Genomic DNA, 14,354 nt, shown 5'->3' with positions numbered 1-14,354 from the left:
GAATGATGATTCACATGTCAAAGATTTCCATTTTCTATCTGACTACCCACTCCAGTGTTCTTGCCTGGAGAATCCCAGGGTCGGGAGAGCCTGATGGGCTTCCGTCTATGGGGTCACACAGAGTCCGACACGACTGAAGTGACTTAGCAGCAGCAGCAGCAACCATGTGAAAGAATGAAGTTTCTATGCAACACTGATAATGGTGTCAAACATAATGGTTAGAGTACGGCCACTTATCAAATGTGTGTCTTACTGATATTAATCTTACATACCTAAGTGCATAAAACGTTCGTTATGATCAACCGGATATCAGTTCAGTTCAGTGGCTCAGTCGTGTCCGACCGGATATACTGTGTCTCTAAAAACTACACTGTGTGATTAACAGGTTAAAGGTACACAAATAATCAAATATGTCCTATTTTATTCTCTCATTTTGGCATTAGGTCTGACTCTAGGCTCTGAAAAAGGCAATAAAAGCACTAGGGATGATCACTGAGCCTGTAATTAAACTTAAACAATAGAGCTAAAGTCAGATCTACAGGGAAGGCAATGAAATAAGTGAATTTATGTAGATGAAATATTGACTTTTCCTTTTATTCATATTTTAAAAAGATAATTTAGCTTAACAGAGTCCATCTCAATCAGCACCACAATATCTATGACTTTTATCTATCCTTGACAAAGTTAAAGGTTAAAGGAAACTTAAGGAAAATCAACGAGAGGAAATAGGTCCAAAGGTGAGAAGTAACTATCCAAAGATGCTACTCTGTTCAAACAGTTCATCATACTTTTAGTTTGTTTGTTTAGATGCACAATGGTAAACAATTCAGTCACCCTGCTTCTTACATCTCTTTGAGTGAAAAGTTGAACAGGACTACCTTGGTTACATCACTAGCTCATGGTCTTAGTAACAGTATTTTTGGTATTTCTACATACTCATTGTATTTATGAAAATATGTGAGTTAAAAAGCAAATATCAGATAAAATCGGTCACGGATTTTGCAACACTCGCCTGCCAATGCAGGAGATGCAACTGATATCCCTGGGTCAGAAAGATCCTCTGGAGGAAGGCAAAGCAACCCACAGTATTCTTGCCTGGCAGGCTACCATCCACAGGGTCACACAGAGTTGAACACAAGTGAAGTGACAGTATGCAGCATGCAGGGCAAGAATGCACAGATGGAATAAACTTATTTACCTAGCCACATAAAGGGAAGATTTAGAAAAATAAATGAAATGAGTATCTGCACTTTTGAGAGTTAATCTGGTGTTTCAGGTGTAAATGAATAGGGTTTGATCTCAGTAAACCATGGAGCTGTCTCAATACTTAACTTTCTATCAACAATACATGTCTTTAATCAATCTACTTTAGGAAGCATAATGCACATAATGTGATTTTGGCAATAGTTTTTTTATTTATTTTATAGAGTTATTTACTATCCTCATAATGTTTATGGGATGAGTAGACCAGTAGTGACGAATTCTCCTTCATTTCTGATTTTTCTAAATTGCATCTTCTCTTTCCTTTTTAGCCTGTTTAGAGTATCATTGCTTTAATTCATTTTTTTTTAACAACCAGGTCTTGGTTTCACTGGTTTCTTTTGTTATCTTTCTCTGAATTCTACATTTAATTTTTGCTATAATTTTTGTTATTTATTTTCTTCATGCTGCTTTAGGCTTGAATTGGTCTTCATAATATCTTTTTTAGTAAAGTAAACTTATTACTGCATACTGAGGATATCATAATGTACTTCTTGAGATTCACAAAAGATAAAAATCTACCTTCAGTAGATTTTGAAAACTCTCCTTTGTCACTCTAATACACAGTGTGATCTGGAGTTGAACATGAAAGGAGACAAGTTTTCTGTGTCTAACTGAACTTGCTTTGCACTAACCATCAGAAAATTTGATTTAACTTGGTCCATAATCATCACCTTTTTATGGTCTCAAGGTCCTGTGAAATATCTCCAACTGCTAAATACCTAAAAAGCAGTCCTACTGCCAAACTGTCATTACTCTGAATAAAAGGTAAAATGCTTAAGTAGATATTAAGTTCCCTGATCTGTTACTTCCTATCACACCCTCTTTGTTTTCCCTTTTCAGACAGCTTCTGCAGAAGGATGAATGGATCTCCTGAATAACAGATCAAGTGTTTCTGAGTTCATTTTGGTGGGACTTTCTACTTCTCAAGAAACTCACATATTCTTTTTTGCAATCTTCTTGCTGGTCTATGTCGCCGTCCTAGTAGGAAACCTCCTCATTGTCATCTCTGTGATAGTTGATAACCATCTTCACTCCCCCATGTATTTCTTCCTGGCAAATTTATCATTTTTTGATGTATGTCTTTCTTCTGCTGCAATTCCCAAAGTGACTTCAGACTTCCTCAGAAAACACAAGACCATCTCCTGGTGGGGCTGCCTGATCCAGATGTTCTCTATGCACTTCTTTGGGGGTGGAGAGATGTCTCTTCTGATAGCTCTGGCCATTGATAGGTATGTTGCCACATGCAAACCCTTGCACTACAAGACCATCGTGAGTCACAGGGTGCTCACTGGGCTTCTACTGCTCTCATGGGTGATTGGGCTTATCCATACTACAAGCCAGATGGTTTTTATGGTGGGTTTGCCTTTCTGCGGTCCCAATGTATTGGACAGCTTTTTTTGCGACCTCCCCCTGGTCATCAAGCTTGCCTGCACTGATCCTTACATCCTGGAGCTCTTGGTGATCGTGAACAGCGGGCTCTTGCCCCTGATCTGCTTCATTCTTTTGCTCGTATCTTACGTGGCCATGCTGCTCACCATCTGGCAGCACTCCTCCAGTGCACCCTCTGAGGCTCTGTCCACACTGTCTGCTCACATCACTGTCGTCACTCTCTTCTTTGGCCCTGCCATCTTCATCTATGCTTTCCCATTTAATAGTTACTCTGTAGATAAATTTCTGTCTATGTTGTACTCTGTCATCACTCCTCTCCTTAATCCAATTATTTATACTCTGAGGAATCAGGAAATGAAGGCAGCCATTAAGAGACTGAGCAACCAGCATATTGGTTCCTGGTTCACCCCCTAAATATTGTCTGCTGTATACGATCATTTTTTGTTCCCTGCAATTTGGGGGCTGTTATTGTTATTGTTTAGCTGCTCAGTGTTGTCTGACTCTTTGCAACCCCATGAATGGTAGCCCAAGAGGCTCCACTGCCATGGAGTGGATTACTATTTCCTCCTCCAGGAGATCTTCTTTATCCAGGGATTTAACCCATATTTCCTACACTGGCAAGTGGATTCTTTATGGCTTAGCCACCAGGGAAGATCATATAAATATTTCTTCAAATAATTGAAATCAAATGTTAAATAATATTAAATTTCTACCTTACTAAATGTGAGGAAAATAAGGTATCTTTTTATTTTATTGGAAAATATTCTTAGCACAAATGTAATACATCAAGAAGCTTACATTCATTGCCTCCTTTAACTCCTTGTTTTAGAATTCAAGGGAACTCTTATGAATGTTTAAAATAAATAATACACACACGTGGTTATCACACAACACTGCTCTCTGCCTTGCAGGGAGTAATGAGGAGGCATCCATATTAGGCGTGGTGATGTTAGAAGATCATATTAAGAAGTCTTCACAGAAAAGCATTAAAAAAGCTAAAGAATAGACATTTGAGTGGGAAAAAGAGCATTCCAGGAAGAAGGAAAAGTTTATATGGATATTGTAGAGTGAGAAATTCATATTAGGTACCAAAGACAGACATTTATGAGGGAGGTTGATGACTAAAAGGAAGAAAGACATGTGCAGAGATTATATAGAAAGGCAGAGACCAGAGTATTTAGGCCTCGTGAATCCTAGTTTTTAGCAACATAAAGCAATTAAAGAGTTTTGAAAATGGGAGGTTTGAGAATAGATTCAACATACTTCTAAAGTGTCATGAAGGTTTGTCTTCTTAAGTGGAGAATAAATTGTAATAGAAATGAACACAGAGAAAATAGTGGGCTATTTGAGGTTACAAATCTGAATTTATTAATGATTCAGTGAGTTTATGGAAACATTGCAAAGAGTCCTTCTAAAGACGTATTGAAAACCTAAATTACGCAAACATCTTCAGGATCACCTCTTTTGATGTATTTTATTAACATATTGCAAAACAAGGAACCTGGAATAAGGCATATTTCCTCTCATTTTCATCTTATTTGTTTTTTCCCTTGTGTTCGATTGTATCTGCCTGTAGGGAAAAAGCAAATTAGCCAGGATGGCATGGTCAGGCTCTCTCACCCTACAGCCTCATGCTCTTGCCCCACATTTTGCAAATAATGATTATGTAACAGCTCTGATCACTTGGAGCGCTGTGCATTCACATCACCAGGTGCTGCTGGCCTGTGAGCTACTTTGTGTGATACAGATATATGAACTCCACCTAGAGAGCAGTGGCATTACTGCTGCATCACGGCTGTGTCCGTTGGGTAAGCCACAAGAGGAGAGAAGACAGCGTGACTGCTGCTACCACTGCCGCATCAGCCAGGAGAGAACACAGTTATGACCGCTGTGCCAGCCTAGAGAGAGGTTGTGCTGTGGTTTTCTTCCAGCTTCCCCACTTGCACCTTATCTACCATGGGTTCAAGGAACAGAGAACACAGTATGAATTGGCATCACAAACAGGATGAGAAGCAATACATCACCCTGTTTTACTTTGACCTTAGACATTGTGCACCAAATATTTAAGTTTATTCTGAAAAATTAAATGTGTACAATCCTTAACAACTGGTATGGGTAATCTCATCTGGATATCAATATTGTGCTCATATTATCCTTCTAATTTCTATTTTTAAGAATGCTCGGCTCTCTTGCAAACATCTCCTCAAAGGTCATGCTATGTTGAGGTGTATATCTCCTTAGCTGAAATACTTTTCTAATGGCATTCTAATTGCTGGCAGTTGCCTGGAGAACTACATTGAAAAAAATTCTGAGGTTCAGTTAGAAAGAATAAAAAATTTATTAGCAATATTTACTATGGGCTTTGGAAATGAATCATATTTATCATATATTTACAACCCTCATTTTCTTGTAACCTTTTCAAGAGGATTTTAATTGAGGAGACATGGCAGAGTTCAGTTCAGTTCAGTTGCTCAGTCGTGTCCGACTCTCCACGACCCCATGAATCACAGCACGCCAGGCCTCCCTGTCCATCACCAACTCCTGGAGTTCACTCAAACTCATGTCCACAGAGTCGGTGATGCCATCCAGCCATCTCATTCTCTGTCGTCCCCTTCTCCTCCCACCCCCAATCCTTCCCAACATTAGACTCTTTTCCAGTGAGTCAACTCTTCACATGAGGTGGCCAAAGTATTGGAGTTTCAGCTTTAGCATCAGTCCTTCCAATGAACACCCAGGATTGATCTCCTTTAGAATGGACTGGTTGGATCTCCTTGCAGTCCAAGGGACTCTCAAGAGTCTTCTCCAGTACCACAGTTCAAAAGTTACATATAAGAATAAAGACAGAAAAATTCCTCAAACAGGAGAAATCCTCTGCACTCATGTATTGCTACTCAGATAGCCCTTAGAAATTTACCTACTTAATTACGTTTTACCATAAAAGTTTTACTGTAGTAACCTCCATTCAGTTCAGTTCAGTTCAGTCACTCAGTTGTGTCCGACTCTTTGCGACCCCATGAATCACAGCATGTCAGGCCTCCCTGACCATCACCAACTCCTGGAGTTCACTCAAACTCATGTCCATCGAGTCGGTGATGCCATCCAGCCATCTCATTCTCTGTCGTCCCCGTCTCCTCCCACCCCCAATCCCTCCCAGGATCAGAGTCTTTTCCAGTGAGTCAACTCGTTGCATGAGGTGGCCAAAGTATTGCAGTTTCAGCTTTAGCGTCAGTCCTTCCAATGGACACCCAGGATTGATCTCCTTTAGAATGGACTGGTTGGATCTCCTTGCAGTACAAGGGACTCTCAAGAGTCTTCTCCAGCACCACAGTTCAAAAGCATCAATTCTTCAGCAATCAGCTTTCTTCACAGTCCAACTCTCACATCCATACGTGACCACGGGTAAAACCATTGCCTTGACTAGATGGACCTTTGTTGGCAAAGTAATGTCTCTGCTTTTTAATATGCTATCTACGTTCGTCATAACTTTCCTTCCAAAGAGTAAGCGTCTTTTAGTTTCATGGCTGCAATCAGCATCCGCAGTGATTTTGGAGCCCCCAAAAATAAAGTCTGACACTGTTTCCACTGTTTCCCCATCTATTTCCCATGAAGTGATGGGACCAGATGCCATGATCTTCATTTTCTGAAAGTTGAGCTTCAAGCCAACCTTTTCACTCTCCTCTTTCACTTTCATCAAGAGGCCTTTGAGTTCCTCTTCGCTTTCTGCCATAAGGGTGGTATCATCTGCATATCTGAGGTTATTGATATTTCTCCCGGCAATCTTGATTCCAGCTTGTGCTTCTTCTAGCCCAGCGTTCCTCATGATGTACTCTGCATATAAATTAAATAAGCAGGGTGACAATATACAACCTTGACGTACTCCTTTTCCTATCTGGAACCAGTCTGTTGTTCCATGTCCAGTTCTAACTGTTGCTTCCTGACCTGCATACAGGTTTCTCAAGAGGCAGGTCAGATTCTGGTATTCCCATCTCTTTCAGAATGTTCCACAGTTTATTGTAACCTCCATAATATTCTTTTAATACTGTTGAGCCATCATGAAGTTAAACATAATTGTAAGAATACATGAAATTCCAAATCTGCTAAACTCCACTAACTAATCACTTATTGAGTACCATATATCATTTTGATCACCCTGGTGAAGGCCAGGGGTTTCCCTGGTGGCTCAGACAGTAAAGTGTCTGCCTTTAATGTGGGAGACCTGGGTTCGGTCCATGGGTCGGGAAGAGCCTCTGGAGAAGGAAATGGCAACCCACTCCAGTACTCTTGCCTGGAAAATCCCATAGATGGAGGAGCCTAGTAGGGTACAGCCCATGGGATCGCAATGAGTCAAACATGACTGAGCGTCTTCACTTCACTTCACTGGTGAAGGCCTCCTCTGCTTGTTCTAGTTCATGAGTGTGTGTGCTTCTTTCTCTTTCTCTCTCTCTTATTCCCTTACAGAGTAAAAGGAAAGTTTTCTCTGTGCTAAGAACTAGTCTATAGTCTATGAATTTCCTTACATGCCTTGCTCTGTGTGTATCTATTTATTTTAATTCTAATTGAAAAAATGCATTCAATTATCAAATTATAAATATTCAGATTGTAAAGCCAAATGAATAGAATTATAGTTTCCTCAAGTCCATCATCTATGGTAGATCCATTTTCATGAATTTGCTTACCCTCTGCCAACCAAAACACTTAAGTTAATGCTTTTTTTCTGGAAAGCACTTATTAGGGAGACTCCACACAACTCATACACTTGATGAATTCATAATCAACTTAAATAATGAGAGACTAAGTCCTTACTCTGAACTCTAGAGACAACTAACTAGCACTTTTACTCTAATAATTCCCTCTGGGCGTTAATCACTAATCTACACCTTATGTATGTGTTTTGTGTCTTTTTTCTTTCTGACCTGCAAATGATTGTCATGTATATCCACAGAGGCATAAAAGATAAATATATATTCAGAATCTTACTGTGTCTACGTATCTTTGAAGAGGCCATTCCTCAGCTAGAACTGGTAGGTTTAAATAGCAGTGCTAATAACGTAGAGAAACTGTATACTTTAATAAAGGAGGAAACTTTGTATATGAAACCTCGAAATTAATGAAAACCAGATTATTCTGATCATGAAGGCAACGGTAAAATACAACTTGGGTCAGATATCATCTGGACAAATTTACCCAGTTTTAATAAGAAGAAAGCCAGTCTGTGATGGAAAAATACCACTGACATCCTGATCTAAAGGGTCAGATTTATAATTTGAGTTTGTATTTTGAGAACATAAATTTGAGTTTGTTTATTGTTTAACCACTATTTTATAAAAAGACAAAATAATTTAAAATGTGGTAAAATAACAAAAAATCAGTTTCATGCTTGGCTACATTTAACATCTTTAGCCAGTCCAAAATATAGTCTAATAAAAATTGCATATCAAGAAAATGTAAAACATTGACTTATTTTATTTTATGTTCATTTAATTCTTCATATTTTTACTTTCCTACATTGGATATTTACTTCAACTGAGAAAACACTTATGGAATTCTAAATTAAATGTGATTAATTTAAAAGAATATCTAAAAGATTTCCCCTCAAGTCTATATTTATTTTTCTGAAGTAACAAACCTTCTATTCAATATGATTGTCTAATTATACTGCTAATATATTTGTCTTGGTGATTTTGTAACCTAAGGACTATTTCCAATTTTTCTAAACTTACCACCTTTTTCTACCTACATTTATAACAAATACATACTTTAATATTTTAAACTTGAGATGGGAAAAGAGTTCTTTGGGCACATATAATGTTGGAACTTTTCTACCAACTGTGCAAGCTTATTTTTTAATTAGGAAAATATTTATAATGGTTATTTTGGCAGAAAATCTGACTGTTCACATGTCAAACATTTTTTGTGATAAGTGAATATTACTCATGGGTTATCTAATCCATACATAGCTTAACACTATGAGGATAAATAATCATTAAAAAAATTCAAGATCAATACAAACTTCACAGCCTTTATTACTTAACAAAAGAGCTTCCAGTTACATATCTCCACATACATTAAGTGCTTTTATGAAAATGTGTAGAAAGGCTTTATTACTGAATATAGACACAGAATATTAAACATAGTTTTCTTTCTTCAAGTTTGCACCATAGATGAACTAATAATTCTTACTCATTTAGTCACATAAACAGCACAGAAAGAGCTAGGCTCCCCAGTCACAGGTAACCATCCCATTCTCAGAAATTTCTGCTAGAGAAAAACCAAACCTTGCCTGATTGAGCGTTATTCAATTATTTTTTCATTCCTTTTCAGTTCAATATTATTTGTATAAATACATACCACTCAAAAATTTAAACTTTTTACGTGAGTTTTAAACTGTGCCTCAAGTTAGCAATAACCGCATTATTTTTCTGATTCTAACTTATTTTTACCTGTGTCTGAGTAGAAGAGTGAGTATTTCAAAAATATTTCACATTTGATCATATGTAAAAATTGTAACGGAGAAGGCAATGGCAAGCCACTCCAGTACTATTGCCTAGAAAATCCCATGGATGGAGGAGCCTGGTAGGCTGCAGTCCGAGGGGTCGCTAAGGGTCAGACACGACTGAGCGACTTCACTTTCACTTTTCACTTTCACACATTGGAGAAGGAAATGGCAACCCACTCCAGTGTTCTTGCCTGGAGAATCCCAGGGACGGGGGAGCCTGGTGGGCTTCCGTCTATGGGGTCACACAGAGTCGGACACAACTGAAGTGACTTAGCAGCAGCAGCAGCAGCAGCAGCAGCAAAAATTGTAAAAATGAATTATTTTGTATCATAACATATTTGAATCATGTTTATGTGCATTTAGATGGATATATTTTACAAATATGCTTGCAAATTTTTTTAAAAGCATAAATTAATAAATATAATTTTTGCTTTTAATTTTCCAATTTTACATAATAAACTATAAAAATTACTTTTAGGATTCTCCTCAAGGTTTTCTTCTATTAGTATTTTGAGATCGAAGAGTGCATAATTTTGATAATTTCATAAATATTATGTAGACTATTCTATTGCATTAAATATAATACCAATGATGATGACAACAACTCTTTTAAAATTATCACTTATATTTAATAAGGAAAAACATTTTCATTAACACTAAGTGTACTTTACCAATTCTTGCAGAGTAAAAATCCTCCTGTGGTCCTTATTGGTTTGAGTATCCTCACAATCACCAGGAAACAAGATAAAGTTAAAGATAGAATTTGGGGAATGCACATAAGTATTTAGCACCTATGTGTAGAATAAAATAACACAAAAATAGATCAAAATCCTTCAAGCTAGGCTTTAACAGTATGTGAACCAAGAACCTCTAGATGTATAACCTGGATTTAGGAAAGGCAGATGAACCAGAGATCAAATTGCCAACATCTATTCAATCACAGAAAAAGAAAGGGAATTCCAGAAAAACATCTATTTCTTCTTCATTGACAATGCTAAAGCCTTTGCCTGTGGAAAATTCTTAAAGAGATGGGAATACCAGACCATCTTAACTGTCTCCTGTGTAATCTGTATGCAGATCAAGGAACAACAATTAAAACTGGACAGGGAACAATGGACTGGCTCAATATTGGAAAAGGAGTACGTCAAGGCTGCATATTGTCACCTGGCTTATTTAACTTACATGTAGAGTGATAGTGATAGTGAAGTCACTCAGTCATGTCTGACTCTTTGTGACCCCATGGACTGTAGCCTACCAGACTGTAGCCTACCAGACTCCTCCCTCCATGGGATTCTCCAGGCAAGAATACTGGAGTGTGTTGCATTTCCTTCTCATGTAGAGTACATCATGCAATATGCCAGGCTGGATGAAACACATGCTGGAATCAAGATAGCTGGGAGAATTATTAATAACCTCAGATATGCCAATGACACCATCCTAGTGGCAGAAAGTGCAGAGGAACTAAAGAACAGCTTGATGAAGGTGAAAGAGAAGAGTGAAAAGGCTGAATTAAAACTAAACATTCAAAAAATGAAGATTATGGCATCTGGTCCCATCACCTCGTGGCCAATACTTGGGAAAAAAGTGGAAACAGAGACAGACTTTATTTTCTTGGGCTCCAAAATCAACGCAAGTGGTGACTGCAGCCATGAAATTAAAAAATGCTTATTCCTTGGAAGAAAAGCTATGACAAACCTAGACAGCATATTACAAAGCAGAGACATCACTTTGCCAACAAGGTCTGTATAGCCAAAGCTATGGCTTTTCCAGTAGTCATGTATGGATGTTAGAGTTGGACCATAAAGAAGGTTAAGTACCAAAGAATTGCTGCTTTCAAACTGTGGTGCTAGAGAATCTGTTGCAAGTCCCTTGGATAGCAAGGAGATCCAACCAGTCCATTCTAAAGGAGATCAGTCCTGGGTGTTCTTTGGAAGGACTGATGCTAAAGCTGAAACTCCAATACTTTGGCCACCTCATGTGAAGAGCTGAGGGATAGGGGGTGGGAGGAGAAGGGGCCGACAGAGAATGAGATGGCTGTATGGCATCACCAACTCGACAGACGTGAGTTTGAGTGAATTCCGGCAGTTGGTGGTGGACAGGGAGGCCTGGCATGCTGTGATTCATGGGGTCGCAAAGAGCTGGACACAACTGAGCAACTGAACAACAAAAACAAGAGGTTGAAGAGTAGATATTATTTTATTTTTATAGAAAACTGTATCAATGTTGAAAAGAATTAAAGAGTATGTTTCCCTGGTACATATTAGGGCAGGACTAAAATTTGGTTCTTGACCCTTGGTTCAGTGTTTTGTTTTTTTTTTCCAAGTTTTGATAACTGGACTAAGCAATAACTTCTGAATATTTCGTGAACTATAAAGAAAAAAAAGGGAAATTCAGAGTAAATTCTCCACATTCTGTCCTTGTACTCTAGAACTAGAACTTGGTATAAGCATATGTGTGTATATCTGTGATTCTGTCTCTGTGTCTGTGCAGCTGGTATGTGCCACTAATAGTTTTTTAAAGGAAAAAAAAAAGAAACAGGAAGATGGGGCCAAAAAATCTAAATCAAAGAGAAAAATAGACAAAAGTAAGCCACCAGTGCCCACTCATTGTGGAAAAACAGTACAAGTATCAACGATATTTGAACCAGGAATTATCAAGAGTCAGTCTGGACAAAGTTTGAAAAGTCAGAGGAAAGCAATCATCACCAAAAAGTAAGCATTTAGGAGCCAAGGGGGAAAAAAAGCAATAGTTGTGAAAGACTTGATGGTTGTTTGGAGATCATTTACACAGAGAACGCAAAGAGACAAGAAAGACAACTCCAGCCAGGAATCCAGCAACAAGAGAGTCAGGGAAATAGACAAAAGGCAGAGGCTAAGAGTTTTATTCATGAACAAAATATGAGATACAGAACACAACTGAAAAAAAAAAAAAGGAAAGAAAGAAAATAGAAGGAAGGAAAGGAGAAAGGGAAGGAGGGAGGGACAGAGGGAGAAGGAAAGAACAAAGGAAGAGAGAAACATTAACACAGAAATATTTATGTTCTTGTGCAGAAACTTTGTGGGAAGCTTATTTTATTATTACCTAGGGGAGATAGGGACACATGACAGACTGTAGCCAGTTTAAACCTTCAGGAATAAGTTAAAGCATTTGGTATATATATTTGAGATGAAAGGGAAGGGTGAGAATGTAGTATAGGTGAGAGAAGAAAGTACTGTAGCAATTTGCTGAGTGGGTATATAAATCAACTCATATGAACATATCTGAATATTTCAAACTAGGAAGGTGAAAAGGGTAAAAGATTGAAAAGTAGTTGCCAAAAAGTTACATGACTATATTCTAATCCACTTGAATTAATTTATGACCAAAGACCATTTGATTATTACATGATCCATTAAACTCAGGGGTCACAAATTCATGAACTCATGGCAAAAACAACAAATAAATGTGAAGAGAAAAGCTATACCCACAAACTATATTTACAAAATTTTACAATACATTTCCCTTTTCTGCCTTTCTGTCCAAAAATAAATGCAGTAATGTGAAAGTGTATACGAGTAATGTGCTTGCATTAGTCAATTAAACTGTATTTTTCAGAAATATCTACCTTTTCTTTTTCTGTAGGAATCAAATACTACTTTCTATATGCCCATACCTTCAAAACTGTCACAGATTAAATCATCACTTTTTCTGGATTACCTTCATTTTAAAGACTTTCTGAAAACACGTACACAAACTTGATGAAAACGATGAATAGCTCAATGATATCTGAGTTTCTTTTGTTAGGACTCACAAACACTTGGGAACTTGAGCTTTTCTTTTTTTTCATATTTTTATTGGCCTATGCAGCAATTATGGCAGGAAACCTTCTCATTGTGGTCACCATAACCTTGGACTCTCATCTGCACTCCACACCAATGTACTTCCTCCTTGGAAACCTCTCCTTTCTTGATATGTCTATTTCTACAATCACAACCCCCAAGATGGTTGCAGATTTTGTCAGGGAGAATAAAACTATTTCTCTATGGGGCTGTATGGCTCAGATGTTCTTCCTTCACTTTTTAGGGGGTACTGAGATGACACTTCTCATAGTTATGGCGGTTGATCGGTACTTTGCAATATGTAAACCTCTTCACTACACAGCCATCATGAACAACCGGATACTCAGAGGCTCTGTGCTGCTGTCATGGGCTGTTGGCTTTGTGCATACAATGAGCCAGATGGTTTTTACCATCACCTTGCCCTTCTGTGGTCCCAATATAGTAGACAATATTTTCTGTGACCTCCCACTGGTTATAAAGCTCGCCTGCACCAAGACCTATGTTCTGGAGTTGCTAGTAATTGCTGACAGTGGACTACTGTCTTTCATCTCCTTCGTACTCTTGCTCATTTCCTACACTGTCATTCTGGTAACTGTTCCACATCGACCCTCTGGTGGTCTCTCCAAAGCTCTGTCCACACTATCTGCTCACATTACAGTGGTCACTCTGTTCTTTGGGCCGTGTATCTTCATTTATGCTTGGCCATTTAGTAGTTTTTCAGTGGATAAATTTCTTTCTGTGTTTTATTCAGTTATCACACCTTTACTGAACCCCATTATTTACACTCTGAGAAATCAGGAGATGAAAGCAGCCATGAATAGACTGAGGACCCAACATATGAGCTCCAGAAAGACCTTCTAGGCAACAACCATGATGACAAAGATTTATGGGCCATAATCCATATATAGTACCTCTTGGAATAAGTTGGTATTAATTTGTCTTTTGTGGTTTTTTCAATATTCATAATGTATTTTAAACCTACCAAATGCTCCATCATCATATCTCTATAATTTGTTTTATTGAAAGAATAATTTTTAATTGAATTCAATTCAGCTGGGATTAAATTTCTTAAATAAAGAAATAAGGAAGAAAAAAACAACTGACTCACTAACTATAGTGGGAAACCCAGAAATGTTCAAGACTGAACTTCATTAAATAAAAAGAAATCGAATATGAACTGGTCCACTTTTAAATTCAAAATGAGGGATCTTTCAGCTAAATTCTCCAGTTGCCCAAATGTGCATACAAAAGTATTAACTCAACTCACAAGCACATACACACATAAACTTACAATTTTGCGTATAATACGTATAAGAATTATTGCTTTTTTGACAAGGAAAATTTTCTATAAGTTGATAGATCAAAATAATAGCTGTCATCTGCTGGCA

General features: G+C 37.8%; 2 protein-coding genes across 2 annotated transcripts; both read left to right on the top strand.

The window, feature by feature from the left end:
- The first annotated feature begins 2,124 nt into the window (after window positions 1-2,124).
- LOC129563234 (olfactory receptor 4K13-like) lies at window positions 2,125-3,066 on the top strand. Its single transcript, XM_088840319.1, has one exon. The coding sequence runs from the start codon at window positions 2,125-2,127 to the stop codon at window positions 3,064-3,066; it is 942 nt and encodes a 313-aa protein (XP_088696445.1).
- Window positions 3,067-12,885: 9,819 nt separating this feature from the next.
- Window positions 12,886-13,827, top strand: LOC148776516 (olfactory receptor 4L1-like). The gene has a single exon (XM_088840318.1). It carries the CDS (start codon window positions 12,886-12,888, stop codon window positions 13,825-13,827), a length of 942 nt encoding a protein of 313 aa, XP_088696444.1.
- Window positions 13,828-14,354: the final 527 nt, after the last annotated feature.

This window comes from Moschus berezovskii, chromosome 9, assembly GCF_049115385.1.
Source record: "Moschus berezovskii isolate FMDL1 chromosome 9, NW_MosBer_1.0, whole genome shotgun sequence".
Taxonomy (NCBI): Eukaryota; Metazoa; Chordata; class Mammalia; order Artiodactyla; family Moschidae; genus Moschus; species Moschus berezovskii.
This window is presented reverse-complemented; position numbering and strand designations above follow the sequence as displayed.

Coding starts and splice junctions, on each gene's coding strand:
- LOC129563234 (XM_088840319.1), top strand. CDS start 2,125: ATGGATCTCCTGAATAACAGATCAAGTGTTTCTGAGTTCATTTTGGTG.
- LOC148776516 (XM_088840318.1), top strand. CDS start 12,886: ATGAAAACGATGAATAGCTCAATGATATCTGAGTTTCTTTTGTTAGGA.